Here is a 26692-nt window from a genome sequence, read left to right on the forward strand (position 1 = left end):
AGAGGCACAGAAAAGAAGACCAGACACCAGCGAGGGAGGATAAGAAGGACAGACGCAACAACATTGTCATCCCCTATGTAGCCGGTGTATCAGAAAAACTTAGGAGAGTTTTCTCCAAGCATGACATCCCGGTGCATTTCAGACCCAGCAACACGCTCAGACAAAAACTGGTTCACCCGAAAGACAAAACGCCAAAACACAGACTTAACAATGTGGTGTATGCTGTACAGTGCAGCGAGAAATGCCCAGACCTCTACATTGGAGAGACCAAACAGCCACTTCACAAGCGCATGGCACAACACAGAAGAGCCACCTCCACAGGACAAGACTCAGCAGTCCATCTGCATCTTAAGGATAAAGGACACTCTTTCGAGGATGCCAATGTTCACATTTTGGACAGAGAGGACAGATGGTTTGAAAGAGGAGTGAAAGAAGCCATCTATGTCCACTGTGAGCGACCATCTTTGAACAGAGGCGGGGGTTTACGACACCAACTCTCTGCCATCTATAATCCAGTTTTGAGATCCCTTCCCAGACGCCTTAACGCCCACTCACATCCTGGGCCATCTGACCTCAGGAATTCGCATGATAAGGTGGGGCCAGGTTTCACAATGAACACACCCGAAACTCTGGCTGATTGGGACCCACACCCGCTTTCACACCTTGGCTCAGGCGATTAGAGGATCATCAGGGGGTCCTTTTGTCCCTCTGTGGGGGGATACTCCCACTAGGTTTATATCTGGGACTCTCCACCATTTGACCTTAGAACTGAAGAAGCTTCTCGGATGAGAGGTGAAACGTCTTCAAGTAACTTAAAGAAGTCCAGACGCTTTTCTTTGCAAGCTCCTTTGACTATGTGAAATTGGGGACGCGCACAGTTCCGCTTCTTCTTGTTCTTCTTCTTACTTGGCGGAATCTCTGGCAGGCTCTTAACTTCATTCTCGAGTTCAGCCACCTTGACATTGAGCATTTTCTGTTTGTCTCGTTGACTTTGCAAAGATTCCTGTACAGAAAATGCAGCTGACTCTTCTTTTTTTATCTTCTGTTGTTCTGTGGTGTCTTTATCTTTCTGAGGCTCTTGCAGAGACATTGCAGTGGATGGCAGTGAGTCCTCTTTTTCCATCTTCTCCTGTTCTCCAGTCTCGTTTTCTTTCAGAGGCTCACATTTATGCATTTCATTTGCAGCAGTGGAATTTTGTTCTTTGTGCTGCTGTGGGATTTTCAGTGAGGAAGCTTTGGCCCCTTTCAGCTCTCGCTCAACAGACTCTACCTTCAAATCATGAAGGGCCTTGTTGGGGCAGAGCTGGGATTTCAGGTCACTGATTTCCAGGTTGAGTGTCTCCTGCTCCTGCCTATGTTTAACGGCCTGCTCTTCAAGCTGATTTTGAGCTGCTAGGAGCTGTTTCTGGAGCATCTCAATCTGCTCTTGCTGAATCCTACATTTGAGCTCAAATTCAGCCTCCTTAGAGGACTTCAGTCCTACAGAGTCAGTGTGTGAAGCCTCTGTGGTTGGAGTGGCAGACTCCACACACTGCTCTGTGGTAGGGTGGCTGATTTGGTCCTGCAGGGTAGCTATCACCTCATCCAATATGACAATAGCTTCATTGTCATTTGCGAGAGTGTCTGTCTCACTGATGTCATTGGGCTTATTACTAGAAGCCTTTTCCAGCTGCTCTATGAGGTCTTTAATCGTTTCCTCGTGATTTTGCTTGTTCTCATGAATTTCTTCATGGAGTTTGTTCACCTGAAACTGGTGATAAGAGGCCCTCTTGTTTGCACCTACCATTTTACAGTAAAGGTTGTTCTGATGGTATTGGGAGGCTTCCAGTTGGTGTCTGAGAGCACCAATCTCGTGCCAGGGATCAAACGGGGGTCTAAATGTGGGAATGGGTTGATATTGCCAAGTCCCTCCATTAGGCACAGGGTCTGGTCTGCTGGGGTTCTTCCCATTTGTCTCTCTCTCCATGTCCTCCTTTGCATTTGAAATGGGGAGGGATTCAACCTTTTGTCTTTCAGAAGTGGCTTCAGTGTTTTTTTGCATTTCTTCATTTTTCGGGTTTGCTCCATCACCCGTGCTGTTTTGAGCTTCAAGAAGAGCCCGGGCATATGCCCGAGTAATTGGTCTTCTTGGTTCTTCAGCCACTCTTTCCTGTTTTTGCTTTTTTTGTTTCTTTGGTTTCACAACCGTTTCCTTTGGTGGTTGTGCCACAGGAGACTTTTCAGTATTTGGTTGTGCGGCTTTATCAACCTCAGGTTTTGGTGTGATGACCATTTCTATTTTTGCTTCTGCCATTGTAGATGCGTCAGCGTTTGCGTCTGCGTTTCTCTGCGTCTGCCTTGTCTTTGTTTTAACAACCAGGTTGCTTTGTGTTTCTGCCATCCGAGATCCACTAAAGTCGGTTGAATGTCTCCCCTATTTATAGGTTTTTCCAGTAGAATGTGCACAGTGACATCACAGGCTGTTCCTGTCATGTGATGTTCCTTTGAAGTGCCATGATTGGAACAATTCAAAATAAAATGCCCACAAACCTAATGTAAAGGAAAGGCTTTTATTTTGTAGCACATACTGAATTAACACTATAAAAGCTACTCTACAGGAATTGCAGTAAAAAATAAAACAAAAGCAAAATATGTTTTTTAAATGGTTGTTAAAAAAACTAACCAAAGTAGAAGACAACTGTTTAGTGGAAAGTATTCGACATTCTAGAGATTCTCAGGCATAATAACTTCTTTCATAATTTAAACAAGGACAGGTAGAAAACGTTCATATTTAGTGAAAGATATTTATTAACATTATCCAATGAGAGTTACTGAATGTCTGTAGGCAGTGAGATCTTGGTGGTTGCCGAAGCGACAGAATGTCATCTATGTTTTGTTTTAAATTCAGTTTCAATGCTGAATCTAAGAAACAACAGACTGCAGAGGGAGACTTTAATAGAGGTTTACTAACTCTTACTATCATATACATTGTGGAAAAATCTGTCTTTATTTAGCATAATATATTTGTTATAAGCACTAAATATGTTTTCTGATTAACTGATGAACACTAACGTACCAAGCTGAAAATTCTGCTCACCAGTCAGCAGCTTATATTCACAAAAAACGGATAAATCTGCGATCCATGCAACTCTAACCAGCCAGCAAAAACATGTGTTCATAATACAAAACCACGAGCACTACAAATGTAACAGAAATATGTTGACATAAAATGGCATGTTATTTGAAATCTACACGAAACAATGACACAACTACTTTTTTTCAATTTTTTCAATTTATTTATTTTTTTACCAATTGTCCAAATTAGTCTGTGATTGGCCTTAGTGTGACAGAAATCATATTTATATACAACTAAATATGACTCAGCAAACATGTTTTAAATGGATGATTCCTCACTTGATGACGAATGATCCATTTCCATATTTGCTGAGTCTTAAATTTGATGTCAGTGAACTTATCAGTGGTTGGTGTTTAAAAAAAAAGCCCCCAAATCCCCTATGAGCAAGCACTTGGCGACAGTGGAGAGGAAAAACTCCCTCTTAATGAGGAGAAACCTCTGACAGAACCGGGCTCAGGAAGGGGTGGCCTTCTGTCTCGACCGAGAGGGGTTCAAATGTTCACTGACAATTTAGTTGTATATAAATATGATTTTTAGGACTTGATGTTGAGACCAATTATGTGAAATTGGGGACGCGCACAGTTCCGCTTCTTCTTGTTCTTCTTCTTACTTGGCGGAATCTCTGGCAGGCTCTTAACTTCATTCTCGAGTTCAGCCACCTTGACATTGAGCATTTTCTGTTTGTCTCGTTGACTTTGCAAAGATTCCTGTACAGAAAATGCAGCTGACTCTTCTTTTTTTATCTTCTGTTGTTCTGTGGTGTCTTTTTCTTTCTGAGGCTCTTGCAGAGACATTGCAGTGGATGGCAGTGAGTCCTCTTTCTCCATCTTCTCCTGTTCTCCAGTCTCGTTTTCTTTCAGAGGCTCACATTTATGCATTTCATTTGCAGCAGTGGAATTTTGTTCTTTGTGCTGCTGTGGGATTTTCAGTGAGGAAGCTTTGGCCCCTTTCAGCTCTCGCTCAACAGACTCTACCTTCAAATCATGAAGGGCCTTGTTGGGGCAGAGCTGGGATTTCAGGTCACTGATTTCCAGGTTGAGTGTCTCCTGCTCCTGCCTATGTTTAACGGCCTGCTCTTCAAGCTGATTTTGAGCTGCTAGGAGCTGTTTCTGGAGCATCTCAATCTGCTCTTGCTGAATCCTACATTTGAGCTCAAATTCAGCCTCCTTAGAGGACTTCAGTCCTACAGAGTCAGTGTGTGAAGCCTCTGTGGTTGGAGTGGCAGACTCCACACACTGCTCTGTGGTAGGGTGGCTGATTTGGTCCTGCAGGGTAGCTATCACCTCATCCAATATGACAATAGCTTCATTGTCATTTGCGAGAGTGTCTGTCTCACTGATGTCATTGGGCTTATTACTAGAAGCCTTTTCCAGCTGCTCTATGAGGTCTTTAATCGTTTCCTCGTGATTTTGCTTGTTCTCATGAATTTCTTCATGGAGTTTGTTCACCTGAAACTGGTGATAAGAGGCCCTCTTGTTTGCACCTACCATTTTACAGTAAAGGTTGTTCTGATGGTATTGGGAGGCTTCCAGTTGGTGTCTGAGAGCACCAATCTCGTGCCAGGGATCAAACGGGGGTCTAAATGTGGGAATGGGTTGATATTGCCAAGTCCCTCCATTAGGCACAGGGTCTGGTCTGCTGGGGTTCTTCCCATTTCTCTCTCTCTCCATGTCCTCCTTTGCATTTGAAATGGGGAGGGATTCAACCTTTTGTCTTTCAGAAGTGGCTTCAGTGTTTTTTTGCATTTCTTCATTTTTCGGGTTTGCTCCATCACCCGTGCTGTTTTGAGCTTCAAGAAGAGCCCGGGCATATGCCCGAGTAATTGGTCTTCTTGGTTCTTCAGCCACTCTTTCCTGTTTTTGCTTTTTTTGTTTCTTTGGTTTCACAACCGTTTCCTTTGGTGGTTGTGCCACAGGAGACTTTTCAGGTTTTGGTGTGATGACCATTTCTATTTTTGCTTCTGCCATTGTAGATGCGTCAGCGTTTGCGTCTGCGTTTCTCTGCGTCTGCCTTGTCTTTGTTTTAACAACCAGGTTGCTTTGTGTTTCTGCCATCCGAGATCCACTAAAGTCGGTTGAATGTCTCCCCTATTTATAGGTTTTTCCAGTAGAATGTGCACAGTGACATCACAGGCTGTTCCTGTCATGTGATGTTCCTTTGAAGTGCCATGATTGGAACAATTCAAAATAAAATGCCCACAAACCTAATGTAAAGGAAAGGCTTTTATTTTGTAGCACATACTGAATTAACACTATAAAAGCTACTCTACAGGAATTGCAGTAAAAAATAAAACAAAAGCAAAATATGTTTTTTAAATGGTTGTTAAAAAAACTAACCAAAGTAGAAGACAACTGTTTAGTGGAAAGTATTCGACATTCTAGAGATTCTCAGGCATAATAACTTCTTTCATAATTTAAACAAGGACAGGTAGAAAACGTTCATATTTAGTGAAAGATATTTATTAACATTATCCAATGAGAGTTACTGAATGTCTGTAGGCAGTGAGATCTTGGTGGTTGCCGAAGCGACAGAATGTCATCTATGTTTTGTTTTAAATTCAGTTTCAATGCTGAATCTAAGAAACAACAGACTGCAGAGGGAGACTTTAATAGAGGTTTACTAACTCTTACTATCATATACATTGTGGAAAAATCTGTCTTTATTTAGCATAATATATTTGTTATAAGCACTAAATATGTTTTCTGATTAACTGATGAACACTAACGTACCAAGCTGAAAATTCTGCTCACCAGTCAGCAGCTTATATTCACAAAAAACGGATAAATCTGCGATCCATGCAACTCTAACCAGCCAGCAAAAACACGTGTTCATAATACAAAACCACGAGCACTACAAATGTAACAGAAATATGTTGACATAAAATGGCATGTTATTTGAAATCTACACGAAACAATGACACAACTACTTTTTTTCAATTTTTTCAATTTATTTATTTTTTACCAATTGTCCAAATTAGTCTGTGATTGGCCTTAGTGTGACAGAAATCATATTTATATACAACTAAATATGACTCAGCAAACATGTTTTAAATGGATGATTCCTCACTTGATGACGAATGATCCATTTCCATATTTGCTGAGTCTTAAATTTGATGTCAGTGAACTTATCAGTGGTTGGTGTTAAAAAAAAGCCCCCAAATCCCCTATGAGCAAGCACTTGGCGACAGTGGAGAGGAAAAACTCCCTCTTAATGAGGAGAAACCTCTGACAGAACCGGGCTCAGGAAGGGGTGGCCTTCTGTCTCGACCGAGAGGGGTTCAAATGTTCACTGACAATTTAGTTGTATATAAATATGATTTTTAGGACTTGATGTTGAGACCAATTATGTGAAATTGGGGACGCGCACAGTTCCGCTTCTTCTTGTTCTTCTTCTTACTTGGCGGAATCTCTGGCAGGCTCTTAACTTCATTCTCGAGTTCAGCCACCTTGACATTGAGCATTTTCTGTTTGTCTCGTTGACTTTGCAAAGATTCCTGTACAGAAAATGCAGCTGACTCTTCTTTTTTTATCTTCTGTTGTTCTGTGGTGTCTTTTTCTTTCTGAGGCTCTTGCAGAGACATTGCAGTGGATGGCAGTGAGTCCTCTTTTTCCATCTTCTCCTGTTCTCCAGTCTTGTTTTCTTTCAGAGGCTCACATTTATGCATTTCATTTGCAGCAGTGGAATTTTGTTCTTTGTGCTGCTGTGGGATTTTCAGTGAGGAAGCTTTGGCCCCTTTCAGCTCTCGCTCAACAGACTCTACCTTCAAATCATGAAGGGCCTTGTTGGGGCAGAGCTGGGATTTCAGGTCACTGATTTCCAGGTTGAGTGTCTCCTGCTCCTGCCTATGTTTAACGGCCTGCTCTTCAAGCTGATTTTGAGCTGCTAGGAGCTGTTTCTGGAGCATCTCAATCTGCTCTTGCTGAATCCTACATTTGAGCTCAAATTCAGCCTCCTTAGAGGACTTCAGTCCTACAGAGTCAGTGTGTGAAGCCTCTGTGGTTGGAGTGGCAGACTCCACACACTGCTCTGTGGTAGGGTGGCTGATTTGGTCCTGCAGGGTAGCTATCACCTCATCCAATATGACAATAGCTTCATTGTCATTTGCGAGAGTGTCTGTCTCACTGATGTCATTGGGCTTATTACTAGAAGCCTTTTCCAGCTGCTCTATGAGGTCTTTAATCGTTTCCTCGTGATTTTGCTTGTTCTCATGAACTTCTTCATGGAGTTTGTTCACCTGAAACTGGTGATAAGAGGCCCTCTTGTTTGCACCTACCATTTTACAGTAAAGGTTGTTCTGATGGTATTGGGAGGCTTCCAGTTGGTGTCTGAGAGCACCAATCTCGTGCCAGGGATCAAACGGGGGTCTAAATGTGGGAATGGGTTGATATTGCCAAGTCCCTCCATTAGGCACAGGGTCTGGTCTGCTGGGGTTCTTCCCATTTCTCTCTCTCTCCATGTCCTCCTTTGCATTTGAAATGGGGAGGGATTCAACCTTTTGTCTTTCAGAAGTGGCTTCAGTGTTTTTTTGCATTTCTTCATTTTTCGGGTTTGCTCCATCACCCGTGCTGTTTTGAGCTTCAAGAAGAGCCCGGGCATATGCCCGAGTAATTGGTCTTCTTGGTTCTTCAGCCACTCTTTCCTGTTTTTGCTTTTTTTGTTTCTTTGGTTTCACAACCGTTTCCTTTGGTGGTTGTGCCACAGGAGACTTTTCAGTATTTGGTTGTGCGGCTTTATCAACCTCAGGTTTTGGTGTGATGACCATTTCTATTTTTGCTTCTGCCATTGTAGATGCGTCAGCGTTTGCGTCTGCGTTTCTCTGCGTCTGCCTTGTCTTTGTTTTAACAACCAGGTTGCTTTGTGTTTCTGCCATCCGAGATCCACTAAAGTCGGTTGAATGTCTCCCCTATTTATAGGTTTTTCCAGTAGAATGTGCACAGTGACATCACAGGCTGTTCCTGTCATGTGATGTTCCTTTGAAGTGCCATGATTGGAACAATTCAAAATAAAATGCCCACAAACCTAATGTAAAGGAAAGGCTTTTATTTTGTAGCACATACTGAATTAACACTATAAAAGCTACTCTACAGGAATTGCAGTAAAAAATAAAACAAAAGCAAAATATGTTTTTTAAATGGTTGTTAAAAAAACTAACCAAAGTAGAAGACAACTGTTTAGTGGAAAGTATTCGACATTCTAGAGATTCTCAGGCATAATAACTTCTTTCATAATTTAAACAAGGACAGGTAGAAAACGTTCATATTTAGTGAAAGATATTTATTAACATTATCCAATGAGAGTTACTGAATGTCTGTAGGCAGTGAGATCTTGGTGGTTGCCGAAGCGACAGAATGTCATCTATGTTTTGTTTTAAATTCAGTTTCAATGCTGAATCTAAGAAACAACAGACTGCAGAGGGAGACTTTAATAGAGGTTTACTAACTCTTACTATCATATACATTGTGGAAAAATCTGTCTTTATTTAGCATAATATATTTGTTATAAGCACTAAATATGTTTTCTGATTAACTGATGAACACTAACGTACCAAGCTGAAAATTCTGCTCACCAGTCAGCAGCTTATATTCACAAAAAACGGATAAATCTGCGATCCATGCAACTCTAACCAGCCAGCAAAAACACGTGTTCATAATACAAAACCACGAGCACTACAAATGTAACAGAAATATGTTGACATAAAATGGCATGTTATTTGAAATCTACACGAAACAATGACACAACTACTTTTTTTCAATTTTTTCAATTTATTTATTTTTTACCAATTGTCCAAATTAGTCTGTGATTGGCCTTAGTGTGACAGAAATCATATTTATATACAACTAAATATGACTCAGCAAACATGTTTTAAATGGATGATTCCTCACTTGATGACGAATGATCCATTTCCATATTTGCTGAGTCTTAAATTTGATGTCAGTGAACTTATCAGTGGTTGGTGTTAAAAAAAAGCCCCCAAATCCCCTATGAGCAAGCACTTGGCGACAGTGGAGAGGAAAAACTCCCTCTTAATGAGGAGAAACCTCTGACAGAACCGGGCTCAGGAAGGGGTGGCCTTCTGTCTCGACCGAGAGGGGTTCAAATGTTCACTGACAATTTAGTTGTATATAAATATGATTTTTAGGACTTGATGTTGAGACCAATTATGTGAAATTGGGGACGCGCACAGTTCCGCTTCTTCTTGTTCTTCTTCTTACTTGGCGGAATCTCTGGCAGGCTCTTAACTTCATTCTCGAGTTCAGCCACCTTGACATTGAGCATTTTCTGTTTGTCTCGTTGACTTTGCAAAGATTCCTGTACAGAAAATGCAGCTGACTCTTCTTTTTTTATCTTCTGTTGTTCTGTGGTGTCTTTTTCTTTCTGAGGCTCTTGCAGAGACATTGCAGTGGATGGCAGTGAGTCCTCTTTTTCCATCTTCTCCTGTTCTCCAGTCTCGTTTTCTTTCAGAGGCTCACATTTATGCATTTCATTTGCAGCAGTGGAATTTTGTTCTTTGTGCTGCTGTGGGATTTTCAGTGAGGAAGCTTTGGCCCCTTTCAGCTCTCGCTCAACAGACTCTACCTTCAAATCATGAAGGGCCTTGTTGGGGCAGAGCTGGGATTTCAGGTCACTGATTTCCAGGTTGAGTGTCTCCTGCTCCTGCCTATGTTTAACGGCCTGCTCTTCAAGCTGATTTTGAGCTGCTAGGAGCTGTTTCTGGAGCATCTCAATCTGCTCTTGCTGAATCCTACATTTGAGCTCAAATTCAGCCTCCTTAGAGGACTTCAGTCCTACAGAGTCAGTGTGTGAAGCCTCTGTGGTTGGAGTGGCAGACTCCACACACTGCTCTGTGGTAGGGTGGCTGATTTGGTCCTGCAGGGTAGCTATCACCTCATCCAATATGACAATAGCTTCATTGTCATTTGCGAGAGTGTCTGTCTCACTGATGTCATTGGGCTTATTACTAGAAGCCTTTTCCAGCTGCTCTATGAGGTCTTTAATCGTTTCCTCGTGATTTTGCTTGTTCTCATGAATTTCTTCATGGAGTTTGTTCACCTGAAACTGGTGATAAGAGGCCCTCTTGTTTGCACCTACCATTTTACAGTAAAGGTTGTTCTGATGGTATTGGGAGGCTTCCAGTTGGTGTCTGAGAGCACCAATCTCGTGCCAGGGATCAAACGGGGGTCTAAATGTGGGAATGGGTTGATATTGCCAAGTCCCTCCATTAGGCACAGGGTCTGGTCTGCTGGGGTTCTTCCCATTTCTCTCTCTCTCCATGTCCTCCTTTGCATTTGAAATGGGGAGGGATTCAACCTTTTGTCTTTCAGAAGTGGCTTCAGTGTTTTTTTGCATTTCTTCATTTTTCGGGTTTGCTCCATCACCCGTGCTGTTTTGAGCTTCAAGAAGAGCCCGGGCATATGCCCGAGTAATTGGTCTTCTTGGTTCTTCAGCCACTCTTTCCTGTTTTTGCTTTTTTTGTTTCTTTGGTTTCACAACCGTTTCCTTTGGTGGTTGTGCCACAGGAGACTTTTCAGTATTTGGTTGTGCGGCTTTATCAACCTCAGGTTTTGGTGTGATGACCATTTCTATTTTTGCTTCTGCCATTGTAGATGCGTCAGCGCTTGCGTCTGCGTTTCTCTGCGGCTGCCTTGTCTTTGTTTTAACAACCAGGTTGCTTTGTGTTTCTGCCATCCGAGATTCACTAAAGTCGGTTGAATGTCTCCCCTATTTATAGGTTTTTCCAGTAGAATGTGCACAGTGACATCACAGGCTGTTCCTGTCATGTGATGTTCCTTTGAAGTGCCATGATTGGAACAATTCAAAATAAAATGCCCACAAACCTAATGTAAAGGAAAGGCTTTTATTTTGTAGCACATACTGAATTAACACTATAAAAGCTACTCTACAGGAATTGCAGTAAAAAATAAAACAAAAGCAAAATATGTTTTTTAAATGGTTGTTAAAAAAACTAACCAAAGTAGAAAACAACTGTTTAGTGGAAAGTATTCGACATTCTAGAGATTCTCAGGCATAATAACTTCTTTCATAATTTAAACAAGGACAGGTAGAAAACGTTCATATTTAGTGAAAGATATTTATTAACATTATCCAATGAGAGTTACTGAATGTCTGTAGGCAGTGAGATCTTGGTGGTTGCCGAAGCGACAGAATGTCATCTATGTTTTGTTTTAAATTCAGTTTCAATGCTGAATCTAAGAAACAACAGACTGCAGAGGGAGACTTTAATAGAGGTTTACTAACTCTTACTATCATATACATTGTGGAAAAATCTGTCTTTATTTAGCATAATATATTTGTTATAAGCACTAAATATGTTTTCTGATTAACTGATGAACACTAACGTACCAAGCTGAAAATTCTGCTCACCAGTCAGCAGCTTATATTCACAAAAAACGGATAAATCTGCGATCCATGCAACTCTAACCAGCCAGCAAAAACATGTGTTCATAATACAAAACCACGAGCACTACAAATGTAACAGAAATATGTTGACATAAAATGGCATGTTATTTGAAATCTACACGAAACAATGACACAACTACTTTTTTTCAATTTTTTCAATTTATTTATTTTTTACCAATTGTCCAAATTAGTCTGTGATTGGCCTTAGTGTGACAGAAATCATATTTATATACAACTAAATATGACTCAGCAAACATGTTTTAAATGGATGATTCCTCACTTGATGACGAATGATCCATTTCCATATTTGCTGAGTCTTAAATTTGATGTCAGTGAACTTATCAGTGGTTGGTGTTAAAAAAAAGCCCCCAAATCCCCTATGAGCAAGCACTTGGCGACAGTGGAGAGGAAAAACTCCCTCTTAATGAGGAGAAACCTCTGACAGAACCGGGCTCAGGAAGGGGTGGCCTTCTGTCTCGACCGAGAGGGGTTCAAATGTTCACTGACAATTTAGTTGTATATAAATATGATTTTTAGGACTTGATGTTGAGACCAATTATGTGAAATTGGGGACGCGCACAGTTCCGCTTCTTCTTGTTCTTCTTCTTACTTGGCGGAATCTCTGGCAGGCTCTTAACTTCATTCTCGAGTTCAGCCACCTTGACATTGAGCATTTTCTGTTTGTCTCGTTGACTTTGCAAAGATTCCTGTACAGAAAATGCAGCTGACTCTTCTTTTTTTATCTTCTGTTGTTCTGTGGTGTCTTTTTCTTTCTGAGGCTCTTGCAGAGACATTGCAGTGGATGGCAGTGAGTCCTCTTTCTCCATCTTCTCCTGTTCTCCAGTCTCGTTTTCTTTCAGAGGCTCACATTTATGCATTTCATTTGCAGCAGTGGAATTTTGTTCTTTGTGCTGCTGTGGGATTTTCAGTGAGGAAGCTTTGGCCCCTTTCAGCTCTCGCTCAACAGACTCTACCTTCAAATCATGAAGGGCCTTGTTGGGGCAGAGCTGGGATTTCAGGTCACTGATTTCCAGGTTGAGTGTCTCCTGCTCCTGCCTATGTTTAACGGCCTGCTCTTCAAGCTGATTTTGAGCTGCTAGGAGCTGTTTCTGGAGCATCTCAATCTGCTCTTGCTGAATCCTACATTTGAGCTCAAATTCAGCCTCCTTAGAGGACTTCAGTCCTACAGAGTCAGTGTGTGAAGCCTCTGTGGTTGGAGTGGCAGACTCCACACACTGCTCTGTGGTAGGGTGGCTGATTTGGTCCTGCAGGGTAGCTATCACCTCATCCAATATGACAATAGCTTCATTGTCATTTGCGAGAGTGTCTGTCTCACTGATGTCATTGGGCTTATTACTAGAAGCCTTTTCCAGCTGCTCTATGAGGTCTTTAATCGTTTCCTCGTGATTTTGCTTGTTCTCATGAATTTCTTCATGGAGTTTGTTCACCTGAAACTGGTGATAAGAGGCCCTCTTGTTTGCACCTACCATTTTACAGTAAAGGTTGTTCTGATGGTATTGGGAGGCTTCCAGTTGGTGTCTGAGAGCACCAATCTCGTGCCAGGGATCAAACGGGGGTCTAAATGTGGGAATGGGTTGATATTGCCAAGTCCCTCCATTAGGCACAGGGTCTGGTCTGCTGGGGTTCTTCCCATTTCTCTCTCTCTCCATGTCCTCCTTTGCATTTGAAATGGGGAGGGATTCAACCTTTTGTCTTTCAGAAGTGGCTTCAGTGTTTTTTTGCATTTCTTCATTTTTCGGGTTTGCTCCATCACCCGTGCTGTTTTGAGCTTCAAGAAGAGCCCGGGCATATGCCCGAGTAATTGGTCTTCTTGGTTCTTCAGCCACTCTTTCCTGTTTTTGCTTTTTTTGTTTCTTTGGTTTCACAACCGTTTCCTTTGGTGGTTGTGCCACAGGAGACTTTTCAGGTTTTGGTGTGATGACCATTTCTATTTTTGCTTCTGCCATTGTAGATGCGTCAGCGTTTGCGTCTGCGTTTCTCTGCGTCTGCCTTGTCTTTGTTTTAACAACCAGGTTGCTTTGTGTTTCTGCCATCCGAGATCCACTAAAGTCTGTTGAATGTCTCCCCTATTTATAGGTTTTTCCAGTAGAATGTGCACAGTGACATCACAGGCTGTTCCTGTCATGTGATGTTCCTTTGAAGTGCCATGATTGGAACAATTCAAAATAAAATGCCCACAAACCTAATGTAAAGGAAAGGCTTTTATTTTGTAGCACATACTGAATTAACACTATAAAAGCTACTCTACAGGAATTGCAGTAAAAAATAAAACAAAAGCAAAATATGTTTTTTAAATGGTTGTTAAAAAAACTAACCAAAGTAGAAGACAACTGTTTAGTGGAAAGTATTCGACATTCTAGAGATTCTCAGGCATAATAACTTCTTTCATAATTTAAACAAGGACAGGTAGAAAACGTTCATATTTAGTGAAAGATATTTATTAACATTATCCAATGAGAGTTACTGAATGTCTGTAGGCAGTGAGATCTTGGTGGTTGCCGAAGCGACAGAATGTCATCTATGTTTTGTTTTAAATTCAGTTTCAATGCTGAATCTAAGAAACAACAGACTGCAGAGGGAGACTTTAATAGAGGTTTACTAACTCTTACTATCATATACATTGTGGAAAAATCTGTCTTTATTTAGCATAATATATTTGTTATAAGCACTAAATATGTTTTCTGATTAACTGATGAACACTAACGTACCAAGCTGAAAATTCTGCTCACCAGTCAGCAGCTTATATTCACAAAAAACGGATAAATCTGCGATCCATGCAACTCTAACCAGCCAGCAAAAACATGTGTTCATAATACAAAACCACGAGCACTACAAATGTAACAGAAATATGTTGACATAAAATGGCATGTTATTTGAAATCTACACGAAACAATGACACAACTACTTTTTTTCAATTTTTTCAATTTATTTATTTTTTACCAATTGTCCAAATTAGTCTGTGATTGGCCTTAGTGTGACAGAAATCATATTTATATACAACTAAATATGACTCAGCAAACATGTTTTAAATGGATGATTCCTCACTTGATGACGAATGATCCATTTCCATATTTGCTGAGTCTTAAATTTGATGTCAGTGAACTTATCAGTGGTTGGTGTTTAAAAAAAAAGCCCCCAAATCCCCTATGAGCAAGCACTTGGCGACAGTGGAGAGGAAAAACTCCCTCTTAATGAGGAGAAACCTCTGACAGAACCGGGCTCAGGAAGGGGTGGCCTTCTGTCTCGACCGAGAGGGGTTCAAATGTTCACTGACAATTTAGTTGTATATAAATATGATTTTTAGGACTTGATGTTGAGACCAATTATGTGAAATTGGGGACGCGCACAGTTCCGCTTCTTCTTGTTCTTCTTCTTACTTGGCGGAATCTCTGGCAGGCTCTTAACTTCATTCTCGAGTTCAGCCACCTTGACATTGAGCATTTTCTGTTTGTCTCGTTGACTTTGCAAAGATTCCTGTACAGAAAATGCAGCTGACTCTTCTTTTTTTATCTTCTGTTGTTCTGTGGTGTCTTTATCTTTCTGAGGCTCTTGCAGAGACATTGCAGTGGATGGCAGTGAGTCCTCTTTCTCCATCTTCTCCTGTTCTCCAGTCTCGTTTTCTTTCAGAGGCTCACATTTATGCATTTCATTTGCAGCAGTGGAATTTTGTTCTTTGTGCTGCTGTGGGATTTTCAGTGAGGAAGCTTTGGCCCCTTTCAGCTCTCGCTCAACAGACTCTACCTTCAAATCATGAAGGGCCTTGTTGGGGCAGAGCTGGGATTTCAGGTCACTGATTTCCAGGTTGAGTGTCTCCTGCTCCTGCCTATGTTTAACGGCCTGCTCTTCAAGCTGATTTTGAGCTGCTAGGAGCTGTTTCTGGAGCATCTCAATCTGCTCTTGCTGAATCCTACATTTGAGCTCAAATTCAGCCTCCTTAGAGGACTTCAGTCCTACAGAGTCAGTGTGTGAAGCCTCTGTGGTTGGAGTGGCAGACTCCACACACTGCTCTGTGGTAGGGTGGCTGATTTGGTCCTGCAGGGTAGCTATCACCTCATCCAATATGACAATAGCTTCATTGTCATTTGCGAGAGTGTCTGTCTCACTGATGTCATTGGGCTTATTACTAGAAGCCTTTTCCAGCTGCTCTATGAGGTCTTTAATCGTTTCCTCGTGATTTTGCTTGTTCTCATGAATTTCTTCATGGAGTTTGTTCACCTGAAACTGGTGATAAGAGGCCCTCTTGTTTGCACCTACCATTTTACAGTAAAGGTTGTTCTGATGGTATTGGGAGGCTTCCAGTTGGTGTCTGAGAGCACCAATCTCGTGCCAGGGATCAAACGGGGGTCTAAATGTGGGAATGGGTTGATATTGCCAAGTCCCTCCATTAGGCACAGGGTCTGGTCTGCTGGGGTTCTTCCCATTTCTCTCTCTCTCCATGTCCTCCTTTGCATTTGAAATGGGGAGGGATTCAACCTTTTGTCTTTCAGAAGTGGCTTCAGTGTTTTTTTGCATTTCTTCATTTTTCGGGTTTGCTCCATCACCCGTGCTGTTTTGAGCTTCAAGAAGAGCCCGGGCATATGCCCGAGTAATTGGTCTTCTTGGTTCTTCAGCCACTCTTTCCTGTTTTTGCTTTTTTTGTTTCTTTGGTTTCACAACCGTTTCCTTTGGTGGTTGTGCCACAGGAGACTTTTCAGTATTTGGTTGTGCGGCTTTATCAACCTCAGGTTTTGGTGTGATGACCATTTCTATTTTTGCTTCTGCCATTGTAGATGCGTCAGCGCTTGCGTCTGCGTTTCTCTGCGGCTGCCTTGTCTTTGTTTTAACAACCAGGTTGCTTTGTGTTTCTGCCATCCGAGATTCACTAAAGTCGGTTGAATGTCTCCCCTATTTATAGGTTTTTCCAGTAGAATGTGCACAGTGACATCACAGGCTGTTCCTGTCATGTGATGTTCCTTTGAAGTGCCATGATTGGAACAATTCAAAATAAAATGCCCACAAACCTAATGTAAAGGAAAGGCTTTTATTTTGTAGCACATACTGAATTAACACTATAAAAGCTACTCTACAGGAATTGCAGTAAAAAATAAAACAAAAGCAAAATATGTTTTTTAAATGGTTGTTAAAAAAACTAACCAAAGTAGAAGACAACTGTTTAGTGGAAAGTATTCGACATTCTAGAGATTCTCAGGCATAATAACTTCTTTCATAATTTAAACAAGGACAGGTAGAAAACGTTCATATTTAGTGAAAGATATTTATTAACATTATCCAATGAGAGTTACTGAATGTCTGTAGGCAGTGAGATCTTGGTGGTTGCCGAAGCGACAGAATGTCATCTATGTTTTGTTTTAAATTCAGTTTCAATGCTGAATCTAAGAAACAACAGACTGCAGAGGGAGACTTTAATAGAGGTTTACTAACTCTTACTATCATATACATTGTGGAAAAATCTGTCTTTATTTAGCATAATATATTTGTTATAAGCACTAAATATGTTTTCTGATTAACTGATGAACACTAACGTACCAAGCTGAAAATTCTGCTCACCAGTCAGCAGCTTATATTCACAAAAAACAGATAAATCTGCGATCCATGCAACTCTAACCAGCCAGCAAAAACATGTGTTCATAATACAAAACAAGTTTACTTTGTGAAATGTTAAAAGGTACAAAAAATAAAACAATAAAATAATATAATATGTTTTCAAGACTTTTTCACAAGTTCCTATATCTCACTGAAATGTTACTCTGTAGCTGATTTCTCGTATTTTAAGTGTGATGAGAAATTTTGACTAGAAACAAGAGAAATATACTTGATAAGATTTTGAGTTTTTGCAGTGTATATGCAGCTGATTGATTTGGTCTTTAACCAACATGGAATCATTTATGTTGGGCAGCTGTGGCTATGTGTACTAATCAGTGCTTCAGTCCCCAGTGCTATCAGTCCACACGTCAAAGGGCAAGATACTGAACCTTCGATTGTCCCCAATGCATTTGGGTGTGAAGGAAATGTATGACTATGACTTCTAGTTCAAAAAGGGCTATTTATGTATTTAAGTCCAGTTGTTGCTCATTCACTGTTACCTTGAACGTGTCATGCTATCACCACTCTGTGTAACAGATATTTCCTATATAAGCAAATATGTTTTACACTATTTACCTACTGAAATGAAATCGTAACACCAGAAAAATGTTTAACTGTTTATTTCTGGAATAATAATAATGCATTTCTTGCATTTCTCATGGGTTCTAATGGGGGCCTTTCTTAAAATTACTGGTCCCAGTAACAAAGGCGCTTGTCGACTCAGAAATCGAGGGAAAACCAACAACACACCCGGCAGAACATTATGTTATTTACACGGGTGCACATAAGTGGTCCGCAGGTGCGCATTCGCTGTCAAAATAAAAGACGCGCACCAGATAAGAAGTTGCAACACGCGTTTGCGTCCATATAAAAGGCACTGTTTTTGTCCGCTAGAGTGGGATTTTCACGGCACATTCTGCACCACATCTCTGTGCGTTCATCATTTGTTTGAAGCCAGCTCACCTCCTGCAACCACTTTTCCGAGAACACGCGCTTCTTTTGTGGTTCGGACTCCTTCTGACATTTCTTTGGAGGTGGAGGAACATCACAGTAATTGCTTAAAGGAGCTTGCTTCTTCGACATCTTTAAGAGTTCTAAAGAAATGTCTGTCCTCCTCCAGAAAATCTTATGTACGCAAACACGCGTTGCAACTTCTTATCTTGTGCGCGTTTTTTATTTTGACAGCGAATGCGCACATGCGGACCACTTATGTGCACCCCTGGTTATTTAGCTCGTCATATTGCAGCCACAGAAATTCTTTTGTCCATGAAACCATAAAGCTGCACTTTCTTTTTGCCTCATAGTCTGATTTGTCATAACTTTTCTGTTTTGTGGTAAGCTTTTCTTTGGTTGTCACTTCTTCACCCTGACCTGTCTTATTTGGCTGAACTAAAATATATATCCTGCTGCTTTTACACACGCACTCACATAACGCTCAGCGATTCCCTGCGCGATCAACCTCTCACATGTTTAAGCTTGCTGCGGGAGATTTCACTTGTCATGTTTGCATAGTAAGCTGACGATTGATAAGACGATGTCAGAGGAATTGGTGCGCAAATTATCGTCACTCACCAATCAGTACTGTCGCTCACTATTACAGGGAGTGCAGAATTATTAGGCAAATGAGTATTTTGTCCACATCATCCTCTTCATGCATGTTGTCTTACTCCAAGCTGTATAGGCTCGAAAGCCTACTACCAATTAAGCATATTAGGTGATGTGCATCTCTGTAATGAGAAGGGGTGTGGTCTAATGACATCAACACCCTATATCAGGTGTGCATAATTATTAGGCAACTTCCTTTCCTTTGGCAAAATGGGTCAAAAGAAGGACTTGACAGGCTCAGAAAAGTCAAAAATAGTGAGATATCTTGCAGAGGGATGCAGCAGTCTCAAAATTGCAAAGCTTCTGAAGCGTGATCATCGAACAATCAAGCGTTTCATTCAAAATAGTCAACAGGGTCGCAAGAAGCGCGTGGAAAAACCAAGGCGCAAAATAACTGCCCATGAACTGAGAAAAGTCAAGCGTGCAGCTGCCAAGATGCCACTTGCCACCAGTTTGGCCATATTTCAGAGCTGCAACATCACTGGAGTGCCCAAAAGCACAAGGTGTGCAATACTCAGAGACATGGCCAAGGTAAGAAAGGCTGAAAGACGACCACCACTGAACAAGACACAAAAGCTGAAACGTCAAGACTGGGCCAAGAAATATCTCAAGACTGATTTTTCTAAGGTTTTATGGACTGATGAAATGAGAGTGAGTCTTGATGGGCCAGATGGATGGGCCCGTGGCTGGATTGGTAAAGGGCAGAGAGCTCCAGTCCGACTCAGACGCCAGCAAGGTGGAGGTGGAGTACTGGTTTGGGCTGGTATCATCAAAGATGAGCTTGTGGGGCCTTTTCGGGTTGAGGATGGAGTCAAGCTCAACTCCCAGTCCTACTGCCAGTTTCTGGAAGACACCTTCTTCAAGCAGTGGTACAGGAAGAAGTCTGCATCCTTCAAGAAAAACATGATTTTCATGCAGGACAATGCTCCATCACACGCGTCCAAGTACTCCACAGCGTGGCTGGCAAGAAAGGGTATAAAAGAAGAAAAACTAATGACATGGCCTCCTTGTTCACCTGATCTGAACCCCATTGAGAACCTGTGGTCCATCATCAAATGTGAGATTTACAAGGAGGGAAAACAGTACACCTCTCTGAACAGTGTCTGGGAGGCTGTGGTTGCTGCTGCACGCAATGTTGATGGTGAACAGATCAAAACACTGACAGAATCCATGGATGGCAGGCTTTTGAGTGTCCTTGCAAAGAAAGGTGGCTATATTGGTCGCTGATTTGTTTTTGTTTTGTTTTTGAATGTCAGGAATGTATATTTGTGAATGTGGAGATGTTATATTGGTTTCACTGGTAAAAATCAATAATTGAAATGGGTATATATTTGTTTTTTGTTAAGTTGCCTAATAATTATGCACAGTAATAGTCACCTGCACACACAGATATCCCCCTAAAATAGCTAAAACTAAAAACAAACTAAAAACTACTTCCAAAAACATTCAGCTTTGATATTAATGAGTTTTGTGGGTTCATTGAGAACATGGTTGTTGTTCAATAATAAAATTATTCCTCAAAAATACAACTTGCCTTATAATTCTGCACTCCCTGTACACAGTTCGTGCGATTGCAAAGTGAAAGCAAAAAACAAGTGCAAATTGAAACGCGATTTCAATATGTCACATATTGACAGTGGCTCACCGATGCCAATGACATAATTACCCAACTACATTTCCGAAAGAATGCAAAAGCATTGACATATATTTTTCCTTCCTACGATAGCCTGACGGGCAGGGCTGAGATAGTTTATTACAGAGAAATGGCTCTTTCCAAAATAAAAGCTATACTATACTCTTCTTCTGGGCTATATTCTCAGCAGCATATTAAACATATCAGGAGAATCATGTGCTAACGGCTGTCTAAATGACTCGGGTAAAGTTTGTAGCATGTGTGCTTGTTGTTTTTGTCTGTTTCCACTTGTCTTTGCACTAGGATGATGTCGGAGTAAATGTGCAGTCATATTCGTTGTGTTCCCACTAGTGCTGTCAGCGTTAATCTGAAATGACGTTAACGCCACAACACGGCAAATCTCCGTTAACAAGCTACCGCGGATCGCCCCGTGCGTGGGGCTGGACGGCCAACACGTTAATGAGCAAACTGCGCTAACACACTAGCTCCCACCCATGTAATTGAGCATTGCGTGGCACATCCAACATACTGTTTTACTTTAGTCCATGACGCGCTTACCTTCAGGGTCATACGTCACATGAAAACCAAAATAGTTCCAAACGCCACATCTGAATGAGGGTGGGGGAGGTTCAATTTGCCATGTTGCAAGGAGTGGTTAACTTCTGTCTCGCTAGCTTTCCCTGCGCTCTGTGAATCTGCGTTCGACTACTCCGCTTAGGCTGCACTGTCGAGTGCAGATCCACTGAGCGCTCAACACAGACAGCATCGTCAGAAGGAAAGTTGATAAAATAAATTAAAAATTTTGTATTGTTCGATACATATGCGTACCGAACCGAAAGCACTGTATGGAACGGTTCAATATCGATACGAGTATCGTTGCACCCCTAACATCTAGCATTGTTTGGTTTGTCTTTGAGGCAAATATGGGAGAGAATATAAAAGTATTTATTTGCCAAAAGAAGTTTTTGAAACTTATGAAATCCTTGTGATTTTTTTCCTTCACTGTTTCCTAGAAATATGCAATAAATAAATAAATAAAAAAAATCAGAAATGGAAAGTTCATGAGCAACAAACTTTGCCACTTAAGAACTTTTGACCAAGAAACATAAACAAGGAAGATGGTGAAAAAATGACTTCTCCTGATCCCAGTGTAAACATGAAGTCTGTTTCAAAGAGAGTTTGTTTTTGTAACATTGAGAATATTTGTGTTGTAAAATTAGCCTTCGTCATAGCAACAATTGTCGTTATTTGACGGTCTCAATTTATTTAAAACTCCTTCAACCATCCATTGTTATTATTAATCAGTTTTCATCTTCTGTTCCAGTTACAGGAGGTGTTGCTGAGCTACATAGCTAACCCTCTGCTGGAGTTGGCCCTCGTCATGCTTATCGTGCCCTTCATAGTCAACGTAAGTTCTGTTTTCATGATGAGAAAGTGAAACTAATCAGGACAGTTTTTGACTGCTTTGTAGGTACCACCTTGTGGTGTCTCTGTCTCCCCCTGTAGTCTATCATGTTCTGGGTGGTGGACAGCTTGATGATGAGGAAGTATAAGACAATGAAGAGCCTGGACGACTCGTCTGACAGCTCGGTGAAGAAGCCCGAATCTCTGCCGTGGGTGGACAGTGAGGAGTCAAGGGTGAGAGTAACTGTTGCTGTGTAAAAACATCACATCACAATCAAACTGGATTTGTGCCCATTTAATTCAAGCTTGGACTAAACAACATCAAAACCCGACTGTAAGAATTTAAAGGCTAATGCTGCTGAAGCAGATAGACCATATATATGTCTGCTGAAATAAGAATGCAGCATTTGCCTGTTGTCACTCGTAAACATTGTTTTATAGTTACACATGAGAACAGCAGTGGGCCTAGTATGGAACCCTGGGGCTCCCCTTTTCTTACAGACAGGTAGGAGGAGGAAGACCCAGCAGAGTGGACGTATTTGACAAGGAAGTCAGAATTTCTGTGTCTGTCTGCCAAGCTGACAAACTAGTGCTTTAATAATATCACTTACCAGTTTAATAGCAGCTGTTATTATTGTGATAAAATATCACTTCTGTAGGAAAAACAATTGAAAGTATTTCAATTGAACTGTAATTAGCAGAAGCACTTTTTTTGTATTTTCTCCACCAGAGCCTTTGCCTTTTGTGAGTTGAGTCAATATTTGACGTACCGGTGCTATATTACCCACACAGTTATATTTGTGGGTTTATAGTTTGTAGCAGTGACAGTAAATTATCAGCGTTTTAGCTCCAGCTGATGAACGCCATCAAGATTTAAAAGGGGAAAAAATACCAGAGTATCATTTGGTTACCATCATATGGTAGGATCTTTTCATTAAAATATCCCCATACTGTTCTTTATCTTTGTACAGATAAAACCACAGCCAGTCACAGATATTTATTAAAAAAAACAAACAAACATCATTTTCTATTCTTTTACTCCAAGGGCCCACTGCTTTGTTTCTTTACTATTTCCAGTAATTTGTTTTTGGTTTTTTGTGGTAAGACCTCATTGCAAATGTGTTTGAGTCTGCAGGCATTTCAGTTGCTGTATGTAATTGTAATTTTTAATATGAAGCCATTAGTTTTCTTTAGTGTTCATATAGAAGCCAAACAGTTATTTAAAAGTTAAAAAGAATACACAGATAATATGATATTGTTCGATATTACATTTTCTTTTCAAATTTTAGGGTTTGAATTTTGAATTTTTAGTCCATGCAGGGTTAAAATCTCAGTATTTTTATTCAGCCATCAGTTAAATTAAATCCCTGGAGGAATCTGACAGACTCGTGTGAGTTCTGGAAGTGACTCATTGATGTTTTTTTTTAATTGTTATTATTATAAATGTTTTGTTCCAAAAAAGGAAATAACCCTGAAAAAACTTTGTTCCCACCAAACACCCTCTGGGACTATTAACCAAGACAGATCCAACCATACCATGTGAAAGCTGAATGCCTTTCCTTTTTGAAGAAAAATCTTTCATCGTGTGTAGAAATGAGCGTTAATGTACCAACTAGGGCTGCCACGATTAGTCGAATAGTCACGATTACGTCGACTATCAAAATCGTCGACGACTAATTTAATAGTCAACGCGTCGTTTGAAGCTTTGTAAGATCACAAAAGATGCAGGAATAAGTAGTAGGATTTAAGAGTGTAATAACGGACTGAAACAGAAGATGGCAGCACTGCATGTACAAGGATGCCAGCTGCCGTTAAACCCCGAAGAAGAAGAAGCAGCTCTGTCCCAGAATTCATAGCGCAGCCCAGCTCAGTTTCCAACAATGGCGGCAGCTACTTAGTTTTAATATTACTCTTATTATTCTTTCTGGGTCACAAAATAAACGTTTAACATATTTTCAGGCGAGAATGTAGCTGTGTAAACCTCAAATATCTGCTCAGTTTATCAAGACACCACATATTTTCAAAAGCGCTCCGACGTTTTCGGAGACGTCTGTTACCCACTAGCTCGATAGCTAGCCGGGGGCAAGGCTAACTAGAGCCGTGAGAACACCGGACTCCCGGCAAATCGTTTTCAAACCCACCGCCGTCTTTCGCTACTCAGGTTAAACGTGATATATAAGTCACTTAGATAACTTAAAAATTTTATTGTTTGGCTTTTTTTAGTATTTTATTTGTTCCTGAGTAAATCGGTTTGGCTGAGATTAAAGTTATAGTTTTTACACAGCTGAATAAACATCAAGCAGACAGCTGATTATCAGAAGTGTGAGATGCTCGAGAATATACTCCAGTGTCCCGTTATATTTTAGATAGCAAGGAGTTTATTCAACTTCACTGAAACAATCTGCAAATTTCATTCAAATTTAATAAACTATCATCTTGTCTTTATTTTTAGTTAGCACATACCTTAAACACTTAAAGCTGTAAGCTAATGATAGTTATATAAGAGCAGATGCTGCTGGTGCAATAAGCTGTACGTTTTACGTCCAATGGATGATGATCTGATTAGTCGACTAATCGCAAAAATAATCTGTGACTAGTCGACTATCAAAATAATCGTTTGTGGCAGCCCTAGTACCAACACTGTCTCGCTGGGTGTGAACTGCACCTGTTGTTTTTCTCTTTACGCTTGATCTAATGAGGATCCAAACCCATAAATTTAGTCCAAGAAACACTGAGTCAGACTTTTCTCTCGAGCTTTCATCAGTGCTGTTGAATTAGGCGATTTTAGCTTGATTATAGTTGGTTGTCGAAGTTTCAGACTCCCGTAATGAAAATGTTTGCGCGTGGTTTTGCGTATAGAATTAAAACCTCAGCAGACATTTAAAAGGAGATGTAGGATTATTGATATTTAAATGGGTTTCTCACCCTTTGTCTGTATTACACAGAAAAAATAAAGGGAAAGGGGTAAAGGGTAATAACACGCAGAAAAAGCCTCTTATTGGATGCCACTTGATCAAGAGGAAGCCCACACAAGCAGGCTTTTCGTGTGTGCGTGGTTGGATGCTGGTTTGTCTAGTCTGACAAAGTTGGAAGAGGTTTCTTGTAGTAATTCATACCAGGCATAGAAGCTTCTGATATTCTTCTTTTCCTCTAAGGAAAGGCTGAACTCAGAGACTTGAAGGCGAATGACTGCTGGGGTGCGTGACCCTTGTGTGCAATGTGATGAGAGTGTTTATCCCTCCCTCTTCTTTTCTTTTCCCTGGTCGTCTGCCAAGGAGACATAAATCAAGCCTTCATACCAAGAATAAAAGTGACATTTATAATTTGTTTCATCATGCAGATGTTATGGAAAGCTGAATGGAGGAGGACAGCAGAAAGACGGGCATTGATTTGGATGAGCTCTTAGTGGAGTTACTGTTGTTGTGGTTAGTTAGACTGACTGTTATAGAAGAAGATTAACAAGAGTTTAACGAGAGTATAGCTGCAACGCTACAAATACAGAAGTCAGCATGGATGCTCAGTTTTAGTACTGTTACACAGCAAGAAGGTCCTGGGTTCAAATCCAGAGAGACAAATCCTGTGTCTCTGTGCTTTTCTCCTGAGCGCGGTGCAGATGAGGTGCGCTTGATTGATTACCACGTGTTGGAAATCTGTCTTTAAAGCCTCTTTTTCTCCTCGTCTTTCCTCATGTCGTGCATTTTCTATGGTTTCGGTTCGGGTCGCTGTTCGTGTGGTCGACCGGCCAGTGCTACCTAGCCTGACCTGTCTCCCCAATGTGATGTCTGTGTATTGTATGTATGGTCGGCAAGGTATCATCTATCTTAATTGCCCCTTGGGGATAAATAAAGTCTTTTTGACTTTGACTTAAATAAGATGTTTGTTAACCTTTGACAATATATCTGACAGTGGTTGCAGTCTATACAAGTTTGGAGACAGGCTGACAGGTCAAAGGCAACCTGTACAATCGCCTGTGTTCAAACGTGGTTGCACAGAGATAATGTGTGCAACAAACTCAATCTCTGTATGATCAGTACGTGGAATCGGCCATAAAAAGTCAAAAATATTCACTTCAAATTTCGCCTACTCACAAGGGCGTTTACAGTCTTATATTTACTCTTGTGTGAGTGAACCATTAGCAATAAATCAGTTCACAGGGCCTTAAAGGCACCTAAGAAGGCACATAGCATGTGTGAAAGCCTTGAAATGATGAAATCCCCACATTTACCAAAGCTTAAAGTCCTAACTTATGCTTAACTGACAGTGATTCAGTTACACCTGCTGCGTTGTACATTCTATTTAATCTGGGTTCCCAGTTTTCCACATCAGCTACAGGGATTAAAGCTCTGGTCAAACACAGCTGGAGGTTTAATGGCTTGAAATTGTCCCTTGGGGAACACCTGTTTGATTCATACTCACAAACGGATGAACATTTAAAAAGTTGATGTTAACTTTGGCTGTTTGCCCTTGTGTAGAATTTGGGACCACTCTGACTTTTGCAACAGTAAAGTTGCAAAAGCACATTCTCATGGCAGTTTGAGCTCATTGAGTATTTCACAGTCTGTTTGTAGTTTAGATATTTCCCTCTTTTCCAGAAGTCCTTTACACTTAATTAATGTTTTCTTTCACGCTTAATCTTCATTTTCTTTTGCTGTTTGGATAGATTTAGGCACTGAAACTACCTGGTTAGGGTTGGAAAGGATCAAACATGCACGCTCCTACTCTTTTATTCCGATATTACTCTTTACTAATCTCTAAGCTCACCCTTTTAACAGATTTTCCACATGTCAAACCCTATTTTAAAGAAACATATGGAACTTTTTTAGTACTTTAAATGTCTAATAGTTGTGGAATTCTGCTCCTTAGAGAGTTGAATTCCTCCTGCTTCTGGAGAGTGTCTTCAAAGCTGCAAATAA

At 40.8% G+C, this 26692-nt stretch overlaps 1 protein-coding gene across 3 annotated transcripts in view; it reads left to right on the forward strand.

The window, feature by feature from the left end:
- tmem110l (transmembrane protein 110, like) overlaps positions 1 to 26692 on the forward strand; it is a 74107-nt gene that overhangs the window by 30544 nt on the left and 16871 nt on the right. For all 3 annotated transcript variants that reach the window (XM_084909782.1, XM_084909780.1, XM_084909781.1), the window contains exons 6-7: positions 21700 to 21783; positions 21882 to 22013. In XM_084909782.1, the coding sequence (XP_084765908.1) occupies positions 21700 to 21783; positions 21882 to 22013 (216 nt within the window). The remainder of the gene's footprint in view (positions 1 to 21699; positions 21784 to 21881; positions 22014 to 26692) is intronic.

The sequence above is a fragment of the Perissodus microlepis genome, chromosome 17 (assembly GCF_051167445.1).
Source record: "Perissodus microlepis isolate ML-2025 ecotype Zambia chromosome 17, ASM5116744v1, whole genome shotgun sequence".
NCBI lineage: Eukaryota > Metazoa > Chordata > Actinopteri > Cichliformes > Cichlidae > Perissodus > Perissodus microlepis.